This window comes from Notolepis coatsorum (genome assembly GCF_963971535.1).
Source record: "Notolepis coatsorum genome assembly, chromosome: 16".
Classification (NCBI taxonomy): Eukaryota; Metazoa; Chordata; class Actinopteri; order Aulopiformes; family Paralepididae; genus Notolepis; species Notolepis coatsorum.
In genome coordinates this window covers 23,820,439-23,844,371 of record NC_140180.1, presented here as the reverse complement: position 1 = coordinate 23,844,371, position 23,933 = coordinate 23,820,439, and the positions used below count along the sequence as shown (strand labels likewise).

The window sequence follows — 23,933 nt, the reverse complement described above, 5'->3', positions numbered from 1 at the left end:
GCAATCTGTTAAATAAAGTTTTCATTCATTCATTCATGGAGCTTGCACTGCATTTGTTGAGAAACCTGCTTCTGCAGCAGTCTGTGTGAGCAACCAGTCAGCAGCATTGTGAATTTAGAGATTCACTAAAAGTCACATTGAGAGACGGGTTTGTGTGTGGATTAAGAAATGAAGGTGCACAGAAGAAACTACTGACGGAGAGTGATTTGACACTGGAGAGAGCTGGCAATATCAGTGTAACAATGGAAATGGCATCAAAGGAAGGGCACAGAAAATTATGATAAATCTGGTTTTAAAAGAAACACTGGAAATTACAAAAAGAAGACATGTTCATGCTGTTGAACAAGGAGATAGAACAGCTAGTGACTCCTCAGATGAAGAGGAGAGGATAAATGTCCTCCTCTGGTCATTATTTGGGTAGAACACACATATTTTGAATGCCTTCGGCAGACTTTTTTTTTAGCCATTTTAATCTAGATTAATCTAGATTAATTCCAGGATTGCAGGTAGATTAATCTAGATAAAAAAATGTAATCTATGCCCAGCTCTAATATATATATATATTTCTTTTTAACACATTGACGACCGGCCCTCGCCATCTAATATGTGGCTGGAGGACAACGCTTTGTAAACAAACCGATGTACTTTTGGATAGCTATACTTTATAGTATTGCTATCTGTCCATTCTCATTGTCACTTGAGTGCATAAACCGTGCCTTCATAATGGCTTAAAGAAAATAAAAATCAATCGGTTGGTTGTCATTTTATAGCGTCGTGAATATAAGCTTTATCGCAGTTTTCGTCTCGTATTTTTTCTGGAAAGCTATTTATAGGGCTAAAGGCTAGTCACGTTATATCGAACGGCATTTCTGTTGTATATATACGAATGAAATAAAACAAACTGCTTAGCATCCGGACTATTACAGAGCATCTATGGATGAAATGGGGGCGGCGGGGGACGCCGATTAGTATTATTGATTAGCAATACAGTGTGCGTTCAAGTAGCCACATTCACTGAACGATCGCTTGCGTTTTACAACAATGTCCAATCCGGCTGTAATTTGGGCGAAGAGTGTCCTACCGTCCGTCAGCCCATGTGATCGCCGGCAGCATTTCCCCATTATTCATCGGGCAGGGAACAAACTTAACTTTTTGACTTACCAGCCATTTGGCTGGTAGATTTTTAAAAGTACCAGCCGGGCAGATTTTTTACTAGCCAAAAATTATAAATAGCTTTTTAGTATATCGCCATGTGTTATTATTACATATAATACTCTCATATGCTATTTTCAATTAATATCCTAAACAACATAAGGAATATTAGCATAATTTTGAGTGGACTGAAGGAATGAGTCAGTGTTAATAGTTTTAAATGCAAATAATTTATTGAAACATAGAAGTGGGGTCGGGACACACATTTTATTTCTATTTTTTTTAACTGTTTTAACCATGTAGTGTAGCACTTTGGGATTCCAGTGAACAAAAAGTGCATTACAAATCCAATCTATTATTATTATGTGTCTCTGCCGCCCTGGCGGACATCTGTGCTCTACTGAGTGCACCTTTCTAGAGAGAGAGCGCTGATTCCCCGTAGCTGAACAGGGTTGCATTTTGTCAACACAAGTTGGAACCCTGGAGGAAACAAATTGCTCCGCTAATCGCTCATGTTGACCACGCCCCCAAGTCGCTCTCCGCTCGCTCACCTTGAATCGAGCGCTCCCCGCGTCACATCGCTCGGCAGATTTTTTTTCTTTTTCTTTTTGGAGCATGGTGTAAATTAGCTCAAACTACAACAGTCTACACCCCCTGGGCCCCTTAACAATTGTTTGTATTGAGCCGCATTGTAATTGTACCCATTCTGCAATGTTAAATAACGTTGTTTATCCATTCACTAGCTCTATTAAGCGATGATAGCTAGCCTAGCCACAATGCTATGGTCGCTGCCATTAACGTTAGCATGTAAGCTAACGACAACAACAATGGCGTCAAAACAGGATGTGAGTGACAAAGCCTGAACAGGATATCACAGGTTCACCCTTCTCATTGGTTGAAAATGGCCTTCATGTTTGTACATCGCCATCTGTTGCTTTGGCATTGTACTACATGTATATTACATCAGTGTTAAACCACTGTGAGCGGCCTGGAGGGAGTGGATTGGAGCGGAGGAGAAGCGGTAGATGCAGTGTATTTTGTTAGCCGCCAGGTGGCGGGCAGACCTTAAATTCTAATCGCCAAAGAATAAATCTACAAGCCAGTGGTGCTGGGCGTGTAACTATTTTGTACCCTGTTCATCGGCATCTGGTAGATCGATATGTCCATTGGCTGATCATAAATCCCATTATTCCAGGCTGAAATCTGCGCTTCGAACCGTGATCAACGGTGGAGGATGTTCGCTTGGGATCCAGGCTGATATGAAACGCCCATAGACAGTAAAAAAAAATGTATCCACTCGCCCACAATAATACTGCAGTGGAGCGATGGCGCCCCTAAGAGGATCTGGCCGGTATTGCATGTCGCCTATTTCAAGGAGGCGGGTAAATCTGCAGAGTCGATCGGGGATCTTGATCCGTTTATTAATATGGAATAAAACAATAACAACTTGCCACGAGTTAACTCGTGGCTCTGGTCCTCAACGCATGGCACCGAAACCCGAGTTAACTTGTGGTTGGGCGGCAAAGTGTTAAGCATGTGTGTAACTCATAAATCATGTGCTTATTGGTAAACGCACTATGTTTGTATGTTTCACTTGCTTGACTTCCTCGTCCATTTAGGCCAGTTTGAGTGTTTTGACAAACTGTGTAGGGAGGAGCAGGTTGGCTAATGCCATAGCAAGATTCACAGTTAGAATTAGTCCTATTTCTACAGATGACAAATATACATATAAACCACTCCTTTCTTGTGACGTCACAGCTATTTTGTTACTCCCACGCCGTGTCCCTTTCAGTAAGTGTAGAGTTTTAACTCAAAACGTTGGAAGCTAAATCGCTTAAGTGAAAGCGACCTATAAATAAACAATTAAACATCCTCAACAAGAATCAAGATCATGATCCGTGAGTTTAGATTTGAACCCAAGGTGTTTCAACACAGATGAAGGCCAGTAGGAGTGAGACCAGGACGTAGGGTTGGTTCCTTTTGTTTTCATCTGGCGTACCGTGTGTGTACACCACGCGTTACGCCGTGTGAGGCACTCGTCTGTGGTTAAACTCTGTTCTCCTTTCTTCGCGCTCTGCATTAATGATCAACCTCCCGGATCTCCGCTTCCTCCGCCTTGGGGGAGCGTTGCGAAATCCCTCACACAGCCGCGCTAAGTTTAGCCCGAGTAACACGGGCCTGGTGGTAAAATCACAAGGACCTCAAGAACTGGAGCTCATGTCTGCACGGCTAATGGAGGGTTGAGGCTGAGGTGAACATTTCAAGACATCACCTTGACTTCTCTCTCTCTCTTTGCTCCCCCCTTTACTTGAGTTTTGCTCACTCACTCACTCACTCACTCACTCACTCACTCACTCACTCACTCACTCACTCACTCACTCACTCACTCTTGAATGGTCTCTGGCTGGGAAAAGGGTCCTTGCCCTGTGAAAGAGGTCCTCAATGTAGGTCATCAGAACAAGCCGTCTGTTTTTTCCCCTCGCTAGCTCTTCCCTTTCGCTCCCCTCTTTGGCTTTCTCCTGTCCCTCATGCTTCACACCACACACACACACACACACACACACACACACACACACACACACACACACACACACACACACACACACGCGCGCTTATTCTCGTGTATAGCATTCTTGATTTTCTCCCAGCTGTGGCTCCTTCTCTTGCTGTCCACTGTCCCTCCCTCTCTCTCGTTCGTTCTCTCACCGTCTCGCAGCCCATCTATAATTCACACAGAAGGGGGTTCTTCTGCCCTTTCCTCTTTTACCGTTAACAGCCTGATGCCCAACACTTTCTGCTACAACTACCACCAACAGGGGCACCGTGGAACTAACACAACATACACTCTGATCTCAACTTGGCTCACAGATCTGACATTTGTCTGGGTGATCTTATATATGTCTTTGGGAGCTGTGTGTACTCTTGGTGAACTTTTATTTTAAAATGTGTATATATATATATATATTCGTTTTTTGAATTTCCATATGTTGGAACAGGTCAAGAATGTAGCAACTACATCCCATTCCATAAACACCCCCCATCCAAAAATTGCTTGCATACAATATGTTGGCGAGTATTGCTTCCACAAAACAAATGGATCAACAGAACACACAACATGCATAAAAGTAGTGGTCGACCCATAATGCTTTAGCGGGCAGCTGATGGCCGATATATAGTGCTGCAGATATGTTTTTATTTTCTTTGCATCCGATAAAGTAATTTAATAATCAAATGAATTATTAATAACAAATGAGACAGAAAATGGCTGAACTTAAATGTATTTATTTAAAACTGATGTTATTGTCTGTCTGCATTATTTCTGTTTGATGAGTAGATCTGTTCTTTGTCTCTGCAGTGCACTTATATTATATAGTTCACTCATTGCACAGCCTGCTCATATCATCCACCAAGTGACTAACGTTAGAGGTGACAACAGTGTGAAAGAGCAGAGATTATGTCTCATAAATCCACTACTATCTCTCATTAAACACTGCCAAGTCAGCTTGGTGTATTGAATCACAGAAAACACACACACAGAGGGAGAGAGAAAAGCAAGCACACAAATGCAAGATGTGTCTGCAGAATCTTTTTTAGTTTATTCCTCAAACGATCGATGCGGTTTATCTCAATGTCAAATATTGGTCAGATTAATCGCTGGACCGATTGATCAGTCTTAATCGATCTATCACTAGAGAAAAGTATGGCTATTAGGTACATTATTTAGTAGGGATGCACCGAATATTCGGCCACTGAAAATTATCGCCCGAAAATGGTTAAAAAAGGCACTTTCGGCTTTCGGCCGAAAGGGTTTTAGCACCGAAAAAATATCACAGAATGTCAAAGAACAGGGTTACGTTCGTAACCTACCTAACGTGTTGTTGTGATGACGTAATCAAAACGCTGCTTCAGTCATTACATGCGCAACGTGAGCTCTTCAGTCCTGCGTTCTGCAGCCTGTGATAACTCCTCTTGGGACTCAGGAGTCGCGCTGTTTCTATGTAAACTCTGCAAGCGTCCAATAAATGCGTCTTTAACATGCTTTATATCCTCGCCATTACTATATGCCCGTCGCGGTTAAAAACCTTTTTAACTAACGTTAGCATTAAGCTAGCTAACAACGCTTCCATTCCTCACTTTCACCAGTCTCTCTTAAGCTACGTCATCCCCCGCTAAGAGTCACGGGAGATGTAGTAAATACAACAGTCCTTCCATGTAGGCTAGAACGCCGTGAATTATGATAGTAGTTCAAGTTTCTTTATTAGTTGTCATACAAAAATACAGAGTACTTTTATATAAAATGCTTACTGTAGCCACTACAGTAACATCATTAAGTCTGCTATAAGCTATTCTCCCTCTCGTGTGTGCAGATCTTTATGCAGTTTTAAACCACCTTGGCTTTGTTCTGAATGCACTTTGTTGTAGTTATCCTACAGAGAAAAGAAAATGCACTTGACTTTAATGCACATTTTGTTGTATGCAAAGAGAAAATGTTTCAGCAGTCAGTCTGGAATTAATGTATGCATTCAAAAGTGCTGAATAAATGTTTTATGGACCCATAATAGTGATTATTAATATTATTTAAGTTAAGTTTAGCCATAATCATGTCTTTTGTCATAATCAGGTAGCTGAACAAAAAAAAATACATTATATATATATATATATATATATATATATATATAATCTTTTTCAGCCTTGCGGCATTCGGTTTTCGGCCAACTGTTTCCTATTTTCGGTATCTGTTTCGGAACTAAGGACTAACTCAGGAACCCTGCGGGAACCAGGGTCTGAACTGCTCTGGGGAGAAGATGAGATATTCCTTTATTGATCCCCTTGGGGAAATTCAGGCGTCATCATAGCAGCATGGGGAGGGAGGTACAGGTATGGGCATGGTAACACTAATGTTAGAAGACATATAGACAATACAGTTTTAGTACAGTAGAAAAGGTAAAAGTAAGCAGTGTAAACAATATAATTAACTCTGAAAATAAGCATATGAGGACATTTCTCAAGTCCAGGAACTTTGGGGGTGGGGGGTGCTTAACTGAATGATGGAGTACTTGCAGAATTTCATTTCAACCGATGTTTTCAAAGATCCGCAGCACAAACCATTTTATTTTGTTAATTGAGCTATGCATTAAAAACATTCCTCCCAGCGAATCTTTTAGCTACATCAATATTGTGCTGTCAGAACAGTCCTAAGTTTGTAGCCTAAGTATTTAATGAGACATTTAACGTCCATTTCACCATGTCCTCTGCTTTCAACCAGGAAATGCCAACGTGTTTTTTTTAATTTTTATTCTTAATTATCTTCGTTACAATTAGATTGTATGAATTAAGTAGGTGAAATGTTTGCAGCTCAAGCATTTAAAGATTGCCATTCCCTACTGACGGAGAAGATTGCACTACAGCCCTGCTATTATAAACTGATATATCTAGTGATCTATGCCCAGACATGGTTTTAAGGCACTTCGCAGAGGCAATTATCTCCACTGCGCGTCGGGTGGTTCTTTGCCTCCACGCCGTGCATTTACAACCGTTTAGCGCACACCTACTGGTTGATTATCCCTTACTTATTTACTACAATGTACAGGATTACATCATATTTTGTTATTGGAGTCCATGACTTCTCCATCACTGTTCCATAGTACAACAGACATTATTAACTACATGAACTATTTTGTTATTGGAGTCCATGACTTCTCCATCACTGTTCCATAGTACAACAGACATTAACTACATGAACTATCACCCTATCTGGGTTTTAATTTCTTCCAGAGACCAGATGAACCTGAAGCTAGTTTCAGTATCCAGCATTTGAGAGACTCAATAGGATTTCTTTGGTTGATGCAAAGAGACGGTAATACACCCAAACAAACATTACCGGGTTAGGAGGATCGAGTCTTTACCGTTTATCTATGAAAAGGACTCAAAAACCGGATGAACTTCACAGCAGCCGTTCGTCCCTATGAATACAATTGCCAGTGTTAGTGGGTGGAAGGCTGGTGGGGTATAACTCCTTATTTATACTCGTACCTCACCGTGGTTACAAGGGTTGTGGTGAGCCTGCCAAGCTCCTCCTGGCGACGCCTACATGCAGCCGGCCAATCGATGCAAGCTGACGTAGACGGCGCAGATCTGCGATTGGCCGCTGCCTTGGGCTGGCTGGGCCTGACATACTTTTGTATTTATCATCTCGGGAGCTTTGATCGGAGCGTTCCATTATCGATCGTGATTAATTACATTACAAACATGGACCAAAATCTAAGAGACTGGCAGAGGAAGTCCGAAGATATAGCCATTTGTAGAACGCAGTTCTTCATTGAAACTCCTAACTGGTGGGAGAAGTGGCTGGTCGACGCTAGGGATGCACCGATCCGATATTGATATCGGATATCGGCCCCGATATGACAAATAGCTGGATTTGGTATCTAAGGAAAAAAAAAAAATATATATCTGATTTTTTTAAATAATATAATATAATAATAAATAACAATTCAGTACATTTATTTCTGTTAATTTGTTACATTTTGTTTCACTAAGTTAGGAAAGTAATGTTTTAAGTCAAGCCTGATGTTGCCTTGCACAAAAGAATGATCCCAGTCTCTTCCACACAGTGAGTCATACAGTTTATTAATTGAACAATGGCTATCGGATCGGTACTCGGTATCGGCCGATACCCAAAGCCCAGTTATCGGTATCGGGACTGAAAAAGTCGGATCGGTGCACCCCTAGTCTACACAGGGAATTGGCATAACGACTAAATTGAGGAGAAAATGGGGGGGGGAAAAACTAGCATTTATATATATATATATATATATATATATATATATATATATATATATACCGTATATATATATATATAACATTTAAATAAAGGACTCAAAAACAGAGGCCCAGAAATCATGAAGAGTTTGGCAGGACCAGAACGCTTAGCATTGGAGAAAAGTTGTACTTTTTTTTTTGACCCAGTGCCTATCGTCATTGAAATCGACCCGTCTCAAACCCTGCCCTCTTTTCTCGATCCTCCGAAGTTCTCATCCTCTAAAGTTTGCCCACAGGGTCAAATCCTCTGTGATTCCGCAATCCGCTGTGATTGGAGGAGCAAGAAAAGAGCGCAGGTTTGACACGGGCCAATAGAATCACACATAGGGTCATCCGATAGAACTGATGAAAGATGTATGTTTTTGGCTTATATTAACAAAATGCTTGTGTGTGTGTTATTTTTATTTTTGGATGCCGCTACTAACCTGGATTGGATTGGATTGGCTGGACTGGACTTGCTTCTCCATCCGGTGTCTCTCTGGGCTGCGTTTGGTGGTTGTGCCCCACCCTGCGGTTTGCCTCTCGCCATATGCACCTCTGCCCTCTGGTGTCCGGCAGGCATTGGTAAACTGTCCACTGCCGATGGTAAAGCTTTTGCAGACCCCGAGGTGCTACGGCGGCTGACATCCTCCGTGAGCTGTGCCCTGGACGAGGCCGCGGCAGCCCTGACCCGCATGAGAGCGGAGAACACGCTCAACGCCGGCCAAGCCGACAAGTATGTATCTCACCCAGCCTGCCTCTCGTCTCATCCACCCGTCTCACCAGACGCTCTGCTTACCGAGCAGTGAACACCCATATGTGATGGGTCTATGGCTGGGCGATAAAAAAATAAAAAATAAATAAAAATATCATCATCTAGACTATTTAGATTTTTATATTGAAATCACGATTATTAGGGCGGCTAAGTGGCGCAGTGGGCAAGGCGCTCGCCACTAATGCAGGAGATGCTGGGTTCGAGCCCAGCTCTCTGCATTGCTACCAGCTTGGCTGGTCATTCATACTAACGCAATTGGCAGTATTAGGGGGTGGGAAGCTGGTGGGTGGGGATCGGACTTGTGGACAGCGATTCCTACAGGTCGGTTGGTGCGCCTGCACAGCAGAATCAGGAAGCAGCGGGGGCGGCGTGTCCCTCCCACGCAGACCCCCGCCGCTGAGAGATCGCGCTGTGCAGGTGAAAAGATGCGACGGCTGCTTCCTCGAGTACCGAAGGCGACACGTGATGCAAGGCTTGGTCCACATTGCAGCTGATCAGTGGGAGGCATGGCCTAACAGCGTTCGAGACAGGGGAGGGTAGAATTGGACAATACGAAATTGGGATGGGAGAAAATTTTTAAAATGGGAGAAAAAGTAGATACAAAAAAAATTAAAAAATCACGATTATTAAATAAATCAAATCAAATGTATTTGTAAGGCCCGACAACACAGGTTAATGTCCCCATGGGCCGGACACGTCTTTAACAAGTCAAGAAGAAACATCACAATAAATCAGGAACAAAAAAAAAAAAAAAAACATGAAATCCAAAATATAATGTAAAATAAATAAATGCAACACTCCTAGACATACCCCACGCGAAGGTAAGGAAAAACTCACTAAAAACCTAGCAATAGGAGAAAAGCACCACAGGCAATGTGGAGGGGAGTAACCTTAGAAGGGCCGTTCAAGGGGGGATCTCCCTTAGATAAAACAGGCGAAACAGTTGGTATGTATGTATATATGTAATATATATAACGCAAATATGTACATGCAATAGCAACTGGGGTACATAAGAACATTTAGAAATATTGAAAATATTGAGGGATACATTATTACATTATTCATTGATTTTGAAGGAATGAGAGCATCACGGCATGCGGCACGATCTATCTCGATTATCTTGTTTTCATGATCGTGCAAAGCCAAAATCTTAATTTGAAACTGAAACTCGATTAATCGCCTGGCCCAAGATCGGTCTCCTGAATCTATTTGTGTTGCATGTGTACAGGTGTCTGTATTTGTTTTGTGAGCTGGGAGTAAGTTGCAACAGTGTAATTGTTAGGTGTGTGTGTGTGTGTGTTCACCTGTCACAGTGGCAGTAATTGTAGCAGTCTGGTTATTTTCAGCCGCAGTCTAGCGGAGGCGTGCTCGGACGGCGACGTGAACGCAGTGCGCAAGCTGCTGGACGAGGGCCGCAGCGTCAACGAACACACGGAGGAGGGGGAGAGTCTGCTGTGCCTCGCCTGCTCGGCCGGATACTACGAACTCGCACAGGTGTGTGGAAGGAAGGGGCGGGTATCGGAGTTCCTGTGGGGTCTTAACATTTTCAGTGCCCATCATGTGATAACACGTTTTATCAGCCCAATGCCTGAATGCCCACCACGACAATTAGCGTGTTATTTTTTTATTAGCGATCTGAATTCATATTTCATCAACCGAGTCTCCCGTTGGTAAACCAGCCCCATCAGGAGCTCAGATGTGGAAAAAAACGCCCCCTATCGTCTCCCAGATGGTAATGCACCCTTTTGGAATGGACTCAATGAAAATGGATGAGAAAAGAAAAATCCGGAATCCACATTTTACTTCTCAGGCATGTAACCCGAGCCGATCGGATTCATTGTGGACCCTCAGAACAGCGTGGAATACATGTGTACAGTATGTAGCGTTGGATCAATAAAAGCGATCGATTTTTGGAATGGCGATCAGGAATTGGAATGATCTTTTTGGAGAACATCTGATCTGAGGTAAGGAATCTATTTTACAAGTCTTGGGATAATCAGAGTTGTATTCGCTGAGATCTGTGTGATGGGTCTGTATGTGCGCGATCGCTTTGAGGAAATCAGATAATCGATTTTTCAGATCTCCTATATAGCGTGCATACTTACACATATACTATCGATAATCTAGCGTTTATTTGAAAACGATTCATAAATAGGCTGAAAAATTACAACGTTTTTGTGTATTCTAGAATATTCCAGAAAAGGGCGATTATCATGGAATATTTATATTTTCCTTGAAAACGAGGGCTTACCCGAGCCGGTAGACGCTCGCAAAGTGCCGCGACGTGCGTGCATGGGCAATACATGGCGGCCCGATTTCGAGCCGGTGCTTGGTAAGAGGTTAAAAAAAAGGCTTAGAAATGTCTTAAATATAGGGGTGTGGAAAGGTGAAAGTGCGCTTTTCGTGTTTCGATTAAAACAATTTCGGGAGGTCAATTCTCTGCTCATTCTATGCCTGTCTATAATTATGACGTGGAGCTCATTTTAGGCCTATGTCTATTTTGTGTCTACATCACTGCTGTGAATCACTTTGGGCTGCAATGCCTGTTATGAAAGGTGCAATACATATAACGTTTACTATAAACAATACACACCCCAGGTGTGATGTATTGGACTACAGCGAAGGGTTCCACAGTACCAAAGTAAACCGAAAAGTGCCCCGAACCTTGGTGGTCGGATTCTTTACCCAAACTGTTCTATTCCTAACCCATACCTTGTATGCTTTACCGCCTGTTGACAACCAGTCCCCACTTTTAGATGTGTTGACATTGTTGGATATTGTTAATTGTTGATGTTCAACACATTCCAGGATTTTAAATGTTTTAATTTGCTGTATGCCCACAAAAATCAACCTTTTTGTGGGATTCTCTCTGATCCTGCCCCGTCCCGCCTCTCCTTCACTTAGTGAATAATTACAGCATGAATAAAAAATAACAGCATTTTGACTAGTTAATGGCAAACTTAATTAAACTTAATTGAGCCACAGGAGTTTTATCTATTGCAGCTTAGCTGCGTTGCATTATGGATGATTTAGGCAACTTTCACTGGGAAATTGGTAAGTGTTTGTTTTTATGATAAACTTTGTTTGTAAATCATAAAAAAAGGTGTAACACGGTCCGTCTAGAAAGAGCCACTTTATTTTTTATATATGAAGTAGATGGTAGTGTCATTATTGTTTTGGACGGCTGATAAATTCTCAAAGACGTTTGCTGTTGCACAATATCAACACATGGTGTCCGTCAGGGTTTTATTTGCTCGTTCACTGCGGCTAATGGAAAAATACAAGAGTCGGACAAGAACATGGATACCAATTTCCTGTGCGTTGCAGTAGAAAGCTATCCGGCTGCAAGCTAGCATAGCTCAGCTCTCGACTGGGCTTTCTGTCTGGATGCACGCGGAGAAAAACACAGCTGGTATGAACACACAGGTGGGGATGCGCTGGGAAATTTCAGCCTCCTAGAACGAAACCTGTGGCCGCTAGAGGGTGTTGACTAACCGACAGTGACCCTATAGAAAATTCTATAGGGTCTATAAATTCGGAAACCGGACATATCAGCGCGGCATTGCTACTTTCAATCTGTAGGAGTGACACATATACTGCATGTTTGCCTATGGTTGTTACTAAGCGGGTCGAGGGATGTTGCTTTCCTTTTAAGAAAAAAACAAGTATTCCGTAAAGTTGACGAACAAAGGAAAACCGACCTTTCGATCTCAAGCCCTGCCCTCTTTTCACGAACCTCCAATGGCAACTGTTGCTTTTAACCCTCCAGCCTCTGATCCTCTCTCTCTGTGTATCTGCAGGTGTTGCTGGCCATGCACGCCAACGTGGAGGACCGGGGCATCAAGGGGGACATTACGCCACTGATGGCTGCTGCCAGCGGAGGATACGTGGACATAGTCAAACTGCTGCTGGTCCACGGGGCAGACGTCAACGCACAGTCCTCCACAGGTTGGACACACACACACACACACACACACACATACACACACTCCATCTCTCTCTCTCTCTGCCCTGCCTCTCTTTTCCCCTCCCCCTCTCTTACCCCCTCCCCCTCTCTCTTACCCCCTCCCTCTCTCTCCATCTCTCTTAGGCCATGGTTAGACTGGTGTTTTTGTGGCGTTTTTTTATACGTTTTTGAATACGTTTCATGTCCCTATTACACAGAAATGCGTTTTTTAGGCGTTTTTTTGTGCATACGGCTGAAACGCTAAATTGTGTTTGCGTTTTGGAGAACCGCTAAAAAACGCGCCGACAACAGCGTGTAGTCTGCACGGAGCCGTTGTTGCGAAAACGCCCATGCGCAGTAGATACCATCTGCGTGCCCTTCCGGTGACAGCAGAGCTGTCCCAAACCAAATAGCTGCAGCTACTATGTGTTGTCAAGTTATTGTTATAAGGACCCCAGTCCAAGCTACAACAGTCTGCATTCCCTTAACAATTGTTTGTATTGAGCCGTATTGTATTGTACCCATATGCAATATGTTAAATAAAGTTTACATCCATTCATTCTGCTAGCATTACCGATTGGCACTGCCACTGGATAACATGAGCTAGTGTTAGCTATCAAACCCTGTTACCTCAAAGCTCCTCTTTCAACTTAACAAGCATTAAACAAAATGGCCCAGTCATCTATTCACCTTTGTTTAATACACACAGCGTTGTCTCTAATGTTATCTAACCACTGATAGCTCCCGATATCATCAGTTTGGTGCTGGCTAAGTAGCGTGAGCTAACGTTAGCTTCTAGCCACAATGCTATACTGTTATAATGGCAAATTCCATTGATGTTAGCATGCAGCTAACAATGCTACCGATCTTTTTTTAGACTAAACTATCCGCTCTTGGTGGTCACTTGTGTTGATGTTAGTTTTGTTTCATCAACAAATGACAGGCAGAACACACAGTGAATGTATCCGTTTTGTTTATTGCACTTTTATTAGGCTTTGCTGAAAAAGAATTGCTGCATTGAGTAAATAGGCAAGATGGTGGCGCCCATAGGCGTCTGCCTTGTTGACATTTTCTTTGCTGGAGCTACCAGGAAGTGTATTGGCACATTCAAGTTCTGATTGGTTGAAATTGCCTTCATGTTCGCCACCTACTGCCACCTACTGCTTTGGCAGTGTACTACATCAGTGTGCTCAGGTGACAAAAACAAAAAAAAAACGAAAGTGTGACTCGAGGCGCAGGACGTCGCGGCGAAACGCGTATGACAATGAAACGAAAATGAAACGAAAGGTGTAACCGCAGCCTTACCCTCTTACTCTCTCTCTCTCTCTCTCTCTCTCTCTCTCTCCATCTCTCTCTCCATCTCTCTTACCCTCTTACCCTCTCTCTCTCTCTCTCTCTCTCTCTCTCTCTCTCTCTCTCTCTCTCTCTCTCTCTCTCTCTCTCTCTATCTCTCTCTCTCTCTCTCTCTCTCTCTCTCTCTCTCTCTCTCTCTCTCTCTTTTTTTTTTTTTTTCTTTTTTTTTCCCTTCACACACACTCCCCTTCTCTCCCCCTCTTACCCCCTCTCACACGCACACACAGAGTGTATCCCGCAGTGCTGGATAGGATTAGGTTCAATCGACCTAGCTCAAGCTCCGCCCTATTATTGACCCTCCAATTAGATAAGAGGATCAAGCAAAGAGGGCGGCCTTTGAGATGGTCAATTCACTTTATAGTCCAGAAGTGACTTCTCCCCAAATCAAGTTCCAACGAATACCGAGTGACGTGAAATTTGTTCAAATGAATTGGCATTTCTGTAATCGGAATCCTCTTATCATATCGTGATCTCGTGCCCCCTCCTCTGTAGACCTGTGCCTTTTCATAATCGCAAAACACATAATGTTAACTACGGTATACACATAATATTAGCTAGATAGAATTTTTTAAATTTTTGTATCCACTTTTTCTCCTCCTGTTTTTCTCCCATCCCAATTTAGTCGTTAGGCCAATTCCCCCCTCCCCTTCCTGGTCGTTGCTCGCATGTGCCCCCCACTGGTCGGTCTAGGGAGCCCTGAAGTCTATCAGATGCTTCCTCCGAGACATAGGAGACAGCCAGCAGCATCTTTTCACCTGCCAGCGCGGACTGTCATTGGTGAGGTGTAACGTGTGGGAGGTCACACTACCCCTCACCATCTCCCTCCCTCGCTGTGCAGGCACCCTGACCGACCTGTAGGAGTCGCTGTTTACAACGACCAGAATACCACCCCACCGGCTTCCCTCCCGCTGACTCTGCCAATTGAGCCAGTATGACGGCTGGCCAAGCCGGAGGCAACGCTGACAGCCGGATTCTATACCAGTGTCTCCTTGCGTTGGTGACGAGCGCTTAGTCCGCTGCGCCACCCAGCCGCCTGATAGAATTATTATAATTTAAAAAAAATTATGCAAATAATGATCCACTACAGGCAGGGTCTGAGAGATCCCGAGCCCCGACAAAGACACAATGGGTATTAACCTCTTCCGCCTGTGCAGTCCGGGGCCGGACCGCAAATTACATCACGTCATAAATCAAGCTCTCCAGACTGTCTGACATAATTATAGTTTTTTTTTTTCAAACGTATTCAAGAATAAACATCATAATTCATAACCATGTCACAACAGCAGTTATAATGTATATTTTCATCAATACGTTATTTTACCAATAGGTTAAAGTATTATTAGTGCGATTTTAGTTTTAAAAAATGTGTTTTGAATTATCGGCCGTCGGTGAATGTAGTAATTTTGAGAAGAGGACATCCAGAGCTTTCAATGAGCGTTGGAATTTTTTCAAAACTACACTTCCCAAAAGGCCTCTAGCTTTCTTCAAGCTAATTACTTCCTGATTATTATTTTAAATTTTCTTATTACTCTGGATTATATATCACAAAACTGAAAGTTATTGGCATATATTGGCGCACAGTTAGTTTGTCTCCCCTATTTTGAGCATTTAGCAACCATCCGATTTGAAATCAGTTTCAAAATGGCGGCGCTCTTGCAAGAATAAAAAACCTACTGTACATACAGTAGATTTCATTATCTGTTCTTCATGCACGCCTGGTGATACTAAATCCAAATTGAACTCGGCCATTTGAAAGAAGATTTGGCCCAATCCATAAATGTGCGAATTGGCTATAATAAAGTAAGTTATAGGCCTGCTATTCTATATTCTATAATAATATTTCAAATTGCATTGCTCCGGATGGGAGAATTCGGTACTGTATCTACAAAACCTTCTGTTTAATCATCTTCCCTTTATTAATTTCCTTAGATTTTGTACACGTGATCTCAAGAAGGTACTAAACGAGCTCAGTGGCAGTTTTTCATGTCTGCTCATTTTTAGCATGGTGTTATTCACTGTCAAAGATGCAAAGAAAAATCATAATTCATATTATCCTTTGTTTCATCACAATTTAAGCAAGCCTAGTAATAGACACAATATTTCTGACACTGGGAATACATTCACTGAGGTCCATAGATGTCCCTAGATACCAAGGATTTTCGGAAAATTAGGCTCTGGGCTTAAGGGGTTAAAAAAAAAAGTTACCAATGCATTAATTTGCATCCGCATGAAGTCACAATTGTTAAAATGCCAGCCCTCTCTTTTATTAACAACGGTGGGTGATGCCCCTCTGGCAAATCTTCTGTCGGTACGAATTTGTGGGGATAGGTTTTAGTCCTGCAGAGCCCCGCGTGGGTCTCCATCCGGCAGCCACACCCTGGCTCTCTTCATTTGGGCGTAGGCCAGAGGCCTGGGGAGCACACAAGGTGTCTCGCAACAGTGTGTCCTAACTACGTCACCTGTAAAAACGCCACCTTTTGAATCAATGAATGGTTTGGTAAGATATAACAATATAGAAAAATACAAAGGTGTAACACGTGAGCGGGGGGGGGGGGGGGGGGGGGAGAGAACGAGCGAGTGTCCATGTAGGATATTCACTGTACAGTCTGTATCAGTTATTGTCTTGTCATGTGGTGTTAAGTTATTGTCTTGGGAAGTCTTTTTATGTATTATTATTGTATTGTTTGTGATATATGTTTTGTTTCATGTTGGAGAAAAAGAAAAAAAAATTGATAAAAAAAATATATAATTTGCTGTGAAAAGAAAGAAATATATAAAGTACGGTAATAATAAACTAAACGGTATTTTGTCCGAAAAGGAATAGGAAGAAGCAAGTATGCTTATCAGGTCCTACCCCTTATTGCGATATTCCCTTAACAATCTTTCCAAACAGTGTTACATTTTCTTCCAACAGAATCATCTGCAAACAAAATCACTTGTCCATCTACTTTAGACTTTTCATCTGCGACACACAGATTGTTAAATCATTAGTATTTCAATTCAGAATTGAAATACACCGGTACAGTTTAGTCCATGGCACAAAGGACACATAGTAACAACAACCTGCAAGTTCTAACCTCCGCTCTCTCCTCCAGGCAACACGGCTCTCACGTACGCGTGTGCGGGCGGCTTCGTAGACGTGGTGAAGGTGCTACTGAAGGAGGGCGCCAACATCGAGGACCACAACGAGAACGGACACACGCCCCTGATGGAGGCGGCGAGCGCGGGCCACGTGGAGGTGGCCCGGGTCCTGCTGGAGTACGGGGCCGGCATCAACACACACTCCAACGAGTTCAAAGAGAGCGCACTCACACTCGCCTGCTACAAAGGTCAGAGTCGTGCGCCCGGTGCCACTGCAGCACTGACTGCATTCAATTCAGACTCTTTAGGTCCATATTAAAGACGAGACAATGCCTAGAATAAAATACATGTAAAACGCAATAAAAGCACCATTAAAAATTTGTTTAAAAGAGTAAAAGGAAGAACAATAAAATGAAATACAGATGAATTAGATTCAAATGTATTGTCATTATACAGCTCAAGTACAGTACAACGAAAAGAAGTTTGGCATCCAACCAGAGTGCAAATGTTTTTATTTTAAATTTTTTTTCCTCTTTTTCTCCGCCTGATTTTCTATTTTTCTCCCCATCCCAATTTTTTGTCGTAATGCCAATTCCCCCCCTCCCCTACCTGGTTGTTGTGCGCATGTTCCCCCTACTGGTCGGTACAAGGGAACCCTGAAGTCTACCACACGCTTCCTCCGACACGTGCGGAGACAGCCAGTGGCTCTTTTTTCACCTGGCAGCGAGGACTCTCATTGGTGAAGTGTAACGCGTGGGAGGTCACGCTGCCTTCACCATTTCCTGAGCAGGCGCCCAGACCTGACCTGTAGGCGTCGCTGTCCACAACGCCAGATTACCATCCTCGACTTCCCTCCCGCTAACTCAGCCAAACGAGTTAGTATGACGATCGGCCCAAGCCGCAGGCAATGCTGACTCCGGGAGTCGAGACCGCAGCCTCTTGCATTGGTGACGAGCGCAATCTCCGCTACGCCATCCGACCGCCCTAGAGTGCAAATGTAACAGTAAAGTGCAATAGTAATATACAATGTACAGGGGATTAAACTGGTTACAAAATATACAAATGATACTAATTAGTATTAGAGTGTAGTGCTAATCGGATGTATGTACAGAGTTGTAGTATAATATTTACAGTGATACAGGTATAAAGACATTATGGTATAGTCATACTGGCCAGCAGCATAACTAGTAAGAGTAGGATATGTACATATATAGATATAGTAAAGAATTATTTGCAGATAAGTTCAGATGGGTGGATATATATATGCGGTGAGAATAAATATATTGTATATACAGCATTATTGTACATGCTATCATACAGAGCTATGGGTTATGTGCAGGTGTACAAGTAGGTATATAGAGGGGTTATATGCAGTTATATTCAGACAAATGTTTTACATATAGACAGCTGTACCAGTGTTTCCACAGATAAAACTTCAGCATTTATACAGAAGATTTCTTAAGATATCTCGGAAAATATTGACTCTTGCAGCCATGAACATCTCACTTGCACTACACCATCTAGGTCTCTAATATTCTCACAGCGTCATTATAAGCTACTTGACGTTTCTGTCATCTTGCTTTTTTGTAGTTTGACCACACGTGTGCAGTATAGAGTGGTGTACAATATGCTCTGAGTCTGAACAGAGACATCTTTACTCCTTTTCTACACAGACTAAACTTACGTGAGATAATGTTTCGTGGCCTTGCCTATAAATATCATGTCATTTGTTCTGTAATAAACTCCCCAAGTTATTTGACTGTATATTGCAAACAACAATATTATTATCAGTTTGAAATTCAGGATTCCTTTAGACATTTGTCCTCTTTGGTTCTACATATCAATTATAAATTATTTTTGATATCATGTTCCATAACACGCACAACATTGTAAAGAGCTGCTAAAGACCCGCATTACTTGGACTAAAGACCACAAGATCATCTGCGTGCATTATATGGTTCACTAGAGTATTACCAATCCCTCACCCAGTAGACGGATCATCCAAGTAAAAAGTCCCCCTTGTCTGACACCATAACCCCAAATGGTATAGTATTTGGTATCTATTTATCCCCCATTGACATACATTATATTAGTGCTGTCAATAGATTAAAAAAAGTTAACTAATTAATCTCACAATTTTCTGTAATTAATCTAGATCAAAAATAGCATTTTTCTACTTGAGACCAAAGCTTGTAACAGATATTTACTTGAGTAAAATCATGGAATTAATGTAAGATCAACACAAATAAAGTATATTTAGATTCAAAGACTATTTTAACCCATGCTCCGCCAATACCGCGTTAAGGCGTGTTTCTCCGCCATGCGTTGTCTGCCAATAACAGCGTAAGGCGTTTTTGATATCAATATTTCATATTTTCGTCATGGTATTCATATTTCACCCACGGAGTCTTGGCTGATGCTGTAGGACTCCGCACAACTCTGCAACGCTTCAATACTGCCACCTGGTGGCCGATCGGCGAGTTGCCAAACCGGAAGTGCCCGTTGCAGCTCGGTCCGTCCCCTAATTTCGTCCGGCCACTCGTTTATCGTCCCGGGGCTCAATACAGACACCGTGGATATGGATCTTTGCCATAACTCAATAATCTAGATGATTTGGACGTGTATTAGTAATATACAAACCGGAAATGGATCGCATCGATCAACATCACATAATTGGGATCTGTTTGCTCCACTCTCATCGCCCAACGCTACGAGGAGACTGACGTGAGTTTCAGCGTTTTTCTTTTATCATTTTCGATACAAACCGCTCTGATCAATATATCACCCATACTACATAAATCATTTAACGTCGGTCATTGAATTATAAACGACCCCCCCCCTCCGTTCACCCGCAGATGATCAGTCATGACGTTTAGGACCATGTACAGTTGACATTTTTAATATAGCATGGATCGGTATCAAACTGCATTTGATAATCTAATATATGCATTTATGCCTATATCTCACATTATATGAAATACTGCAGAAAACAATAAAAACATATTTATACTCTAGACGGTATTTTAGTATGAATGTGTGAATGAAAAAGTAAAACGTTCCTACATCCTGAACGATAGATAATTGATGTTGTATGGGCCATAGTAATGTCAATTTAGCAATACAATTTAAAAAGTTATAGCCCTGCAAAGAAGGTGAACATCTCCATAGACAAATAGCGCTGGCAGAGGATGGTTTAGGATGGTCAAAGTGGTGGCAGAGAATGGGTTAATAGCTTTCTTTGAATAGTTTCTCTCCTGTGAAATACAAATGTTCAACAAAACCATCAACATTGACTCAGCTAGACCTTTCTTATATCCGCAGCACTAACAGAAATAAAAACAACCCATTTTTCACTCCATAGATTAATCTAGATTAATTTATTTTAATGCTTTATATAATTTAAATTAATCTCATTAAAGCATTCATTTTGACAGCCCTAATATATATATATATACTCGGCCCAAGTAATAGATTACAATAGATTATTTATTTAATGTTAGTTTCCACAGCATGTACACGCACACATTTATGGAACACAAATCAAAATGTATCCTGTTAATCTTGTCGAAGGCTTTTCGTTAAAGAACTGGTGTTCTCCCGGCAGGTCACTTGGACATGGTGCGGTTTCTGTTGGAGGCCGGCGCCGACCAGGAACACAAGACAGATGAGATGCACACGGCACTGATGGAGGCCTGCATGGTGAGTATCTGACCCAAGCCTCATCACTTCATATGAGAACACCCTTCTCTTTCTCTCTCAGGGGGAATACATCTGACCCAAGCCTCATCACTTCATATGAGAACACCCTTCTCTTTCTCTCTCAGGGGGAATACATCTGACCCAAGCCTCATCACTTCATATGAGAACACCCTTCTCTTTCTCTCTCAGGGGGAATACATCTGACCCAAGCCTCATCACTTCATATGAGAAAACCCTTCTCTTTCTCTCTCAGACTGCGGTTACACCTTTCGTTTCATCTTCGTATTGTTGTCATATGCGTTTCGCCGCGACGTCGTGCGCCTCGAGTCACACTTTCGTTTTTTTTTTTGTTTTTGTCACCCGAGCACACTGATGTAGTACACTGCCAAAGCAGTAGGTGGCAGTAGGTGGCAAACATGAAGGCAATTTCAACCAATCAGAACTTGAATGTGCCTGCAAAGCAAATGTCAACAAGGCGGCCACCATCTTTTGCCTAGTTACCCAATGCAGCAATTATTTTTCAGCAAAGCCTAATAAAAGTGCAATAAACAAAACGGATACATTCACTGTGTGTTCTGCCTGTCATTTGTTGATGAAACAAAACTAACATCAACACAAGTGACCACCAAGAGCGGATAGTTTAGTCTAAAAAAAGATCGGTAGCATTGTTAGCTGCATGCTAACGTCAATGGAGTATGCCATTATAACAATATAGCATTGTGGCTAGAAGCTAACGTTAGCTCACGCTACTTAGCCAGCACCAAACTGATGATATCGCGAGCTATCAGTAGTTAGATAACATTAGAGACAACGCTGTGTGTATTAAACAAAGGTGAATAGATGACTGGGCCATTTTGTTTAATGCTTGTTAAGTTGAAAGAGGAGCTTTGAGCTAACAGGGTTTGATAGCTAACACTAGCTCATGTTATCCAGTGGCAGTGCCAATCGGTAATGCTAGCAGAATGAATGGATGTAAACTTTCTTTAACATATTGCATATGGGTACAATACAATACGGCTCAATACAAACAATTGTTAAGGGAATGCAGACTGTTGTAGCTTGGACTGGGGTCCTTATAACAATAACTTGACAACACATAGTAGCTGCAGCTATTTGGTTTGGGACAGCTCTCTGTCACCGGAAGGGCACGCAGATGGTATCTACTGCGCATGGGCGTTTTCGCAACAACGGCTCATGCAGACTACACGCTGTTGTCTGCACGTTTTTTAGCGTTTCTCCAAAACGCAAACACAATTTTGCGTTTCAGCCGTATCCACAAAAAAACGCATTTCTGTGTAATAGGGACATGAAACATATTCAAAAACGTATAAAAAAACGCCAGGAATACACTAGTCTAACCACGGCCTCAGGGGGAATACATCTGACCCAAGCCTCATCACCTTCATATGAAAACACCCTTCTCTTTCAGGAACAACACATAAGTTGGCATCTCAGGAAAATGTTCCAGAATAGGGCGCTCCCCCGAAAGCCTTTTGATGGAAAGACTAGAACATCAAATTAAAATCTGTGTCGGCCAGGGTGTTCTGGTATCTTGGCATGAGCTAAGACTCGAACCATGCACTCTGGACGTCACAGGTTTGATTCTTGCTAGCATGGAGCATGTCTTCTTATCTCTTTCTTTACCCTTTTCCTTCCACTCTCCACACAGTATACCACATAATAAAGTAGAAGAATGCACCATAAAAGATGGTGTGGGCCAGAGATCATCCCCCTGGTCTCTGTAGCTCTCGTTTGTACCTGTGTGTGTGTGTGTGTGTGTGTGCGCTTCAAGCTTCAGGTGCTTATCTCTCCCCCCTTTGCGTCTCTCTCCGCTGTCCCAGGACGGCCATGTGGAGGTGGCGCGACTGCTGTTAGACAGCGGCGCCCAGGTCAACATGCCGGCGGACTCGTTTGAGTCGCCCCTCACCCTGGCGGCCTGCGGAGGGCACGTGGAGCTGGCGGCCTTGCTCATAGAGAGAGGAGCCAACCTGGAAGAGGTGGGTCAACGAAACGTACATTCACACCCGGGGACTGTTTTATGGTCTTTCAGTGGGTTCATGACGTGACTAGATTGTGATGTTGTGTTACACAATTCTGTGTTTTTTTAAATGAAGGATACCAATTACACAGTTAACCTAAGATTCTTCACAAAATAAGATCTGAAAAATATCACTTGAAATATCAGGGATTATCACTTGAAAAGGAAGAGTTTTTGTTGGTTATTACATCACCATCTAGTTCAATGTGATGGTCATCAATTGGATTATGTAACATGTGATTTTGTATATGTGAGCAGATATCGTGGTATATATTAATGCCAGCAAAAGAAAAGTTGATAGTAATTTCTTTCATATTGCCTAGCCTTACTGCATGAATGCATACATACATGCATGCGCACGCATGCACGCACCCTGAGCTTCCCTCGGTCAAACACCGTGAGATGGGTCCGTTGACTGTGCAGAAGACATTGACTTGAGTTGGTTGCAATGAGCCATAGTAACCTTTCCATGCTTTGTGTGCAACCAGGTGAACGATGAAGGCTACACCCCCCTGATGGAGGCTGCTAGAGAGGGCCACGAGGAGATGGTGGCGCTGCTTCTAGCTCAAGGTAAACTAAAACTAGGGCTATCTTCAAGTCGACTAACTGGGAACGTACTCGGACAACGTTGCATCGGATCGACACGCAAGTGGCACGGCAGCGTTTATGTTGCAATGTACACGGGCTGCGACTACGTTAAAGAAATGTATGGAGGCTAAGTGGCGCGGTGGGCAAGGCGCTCGCCACTAACGCAGGATACGCTGGGTTGCTACCAGCTTGGCTGGTCGTTCATACTAACACAATTGGCAGTGTTAGGGGTGGGAAAGCTGGTGCGTGGGGATTGGACGTTGTGGACGGCGACTCCTACAGGTCGGTTGGTGCGCCTGTACAGCAGAATCGGGAAGCATCGGGGGCAGCGTGAGCCTCCCACGCGTTACTCCTCGCTACTGAGGGATTGCGCTGTACAGGTGAAAAGATGCGACAGCTGCCTCCTTGTGTACCGGAGGGGACACGTGATGCAATGCTTGGTCCTCACTGCAGCCGACCACTGGGAGGCATAGTCTAGCAACGTTCGAGACAGGGGAGGG

The 23,933-nt window shown here is 42.8% G+C and overlaps 1 protein-coding gene across 11 annotated transcripts in view; it reads left to right on the top strand.

The window, feature by feature from the left end:
• ankhd1 (ankyrin repeat and KH domain containing 1) overlaps positions 1-23,933 on the top strand; it is a 95,831-nt gene that overhangs the window by 30,320 nt on the left and 41,578 nt on the right. For 4 of the 11 annotated variants that reach the window (XM_084332218.1, XM_084332210.1, XM_084332211.1 and 1 more), the window contains exons 3-9: positions 8,533-8,689; positions 10,060-10,222; positions 12,529-12,676; positions 17,123-17,356; positions 20,713-20,807; positions 22,649-22,804; positions 23,334-23,415. In XM_084332218.1, the coding sequence (XP_084188344.1) occupies positions 8,533-8,689; positions 10,060-10,222; positions 12,529-12,676; positions 17,123-17,356; positions 20,713-20,807; positions 22,649-22,804; positions 23,334-23,415 (1,035 nt within the window). Of the gene's footprint in view, positions 1-8,532; positions 8,690-10,059; positions 10,223-12,528; positions 12,677-17,122; positions 17,357-20,712; positions 20,808-22,642; positions 22,805-23,333; positions 23,416-23,933 lie in introns of all 11 variants that reach the window. The other 7 variants (XM_084332217.1, XM_084332212.1, XM_084332216.1 and 4 more) reach the window with 3 other exon arrangements.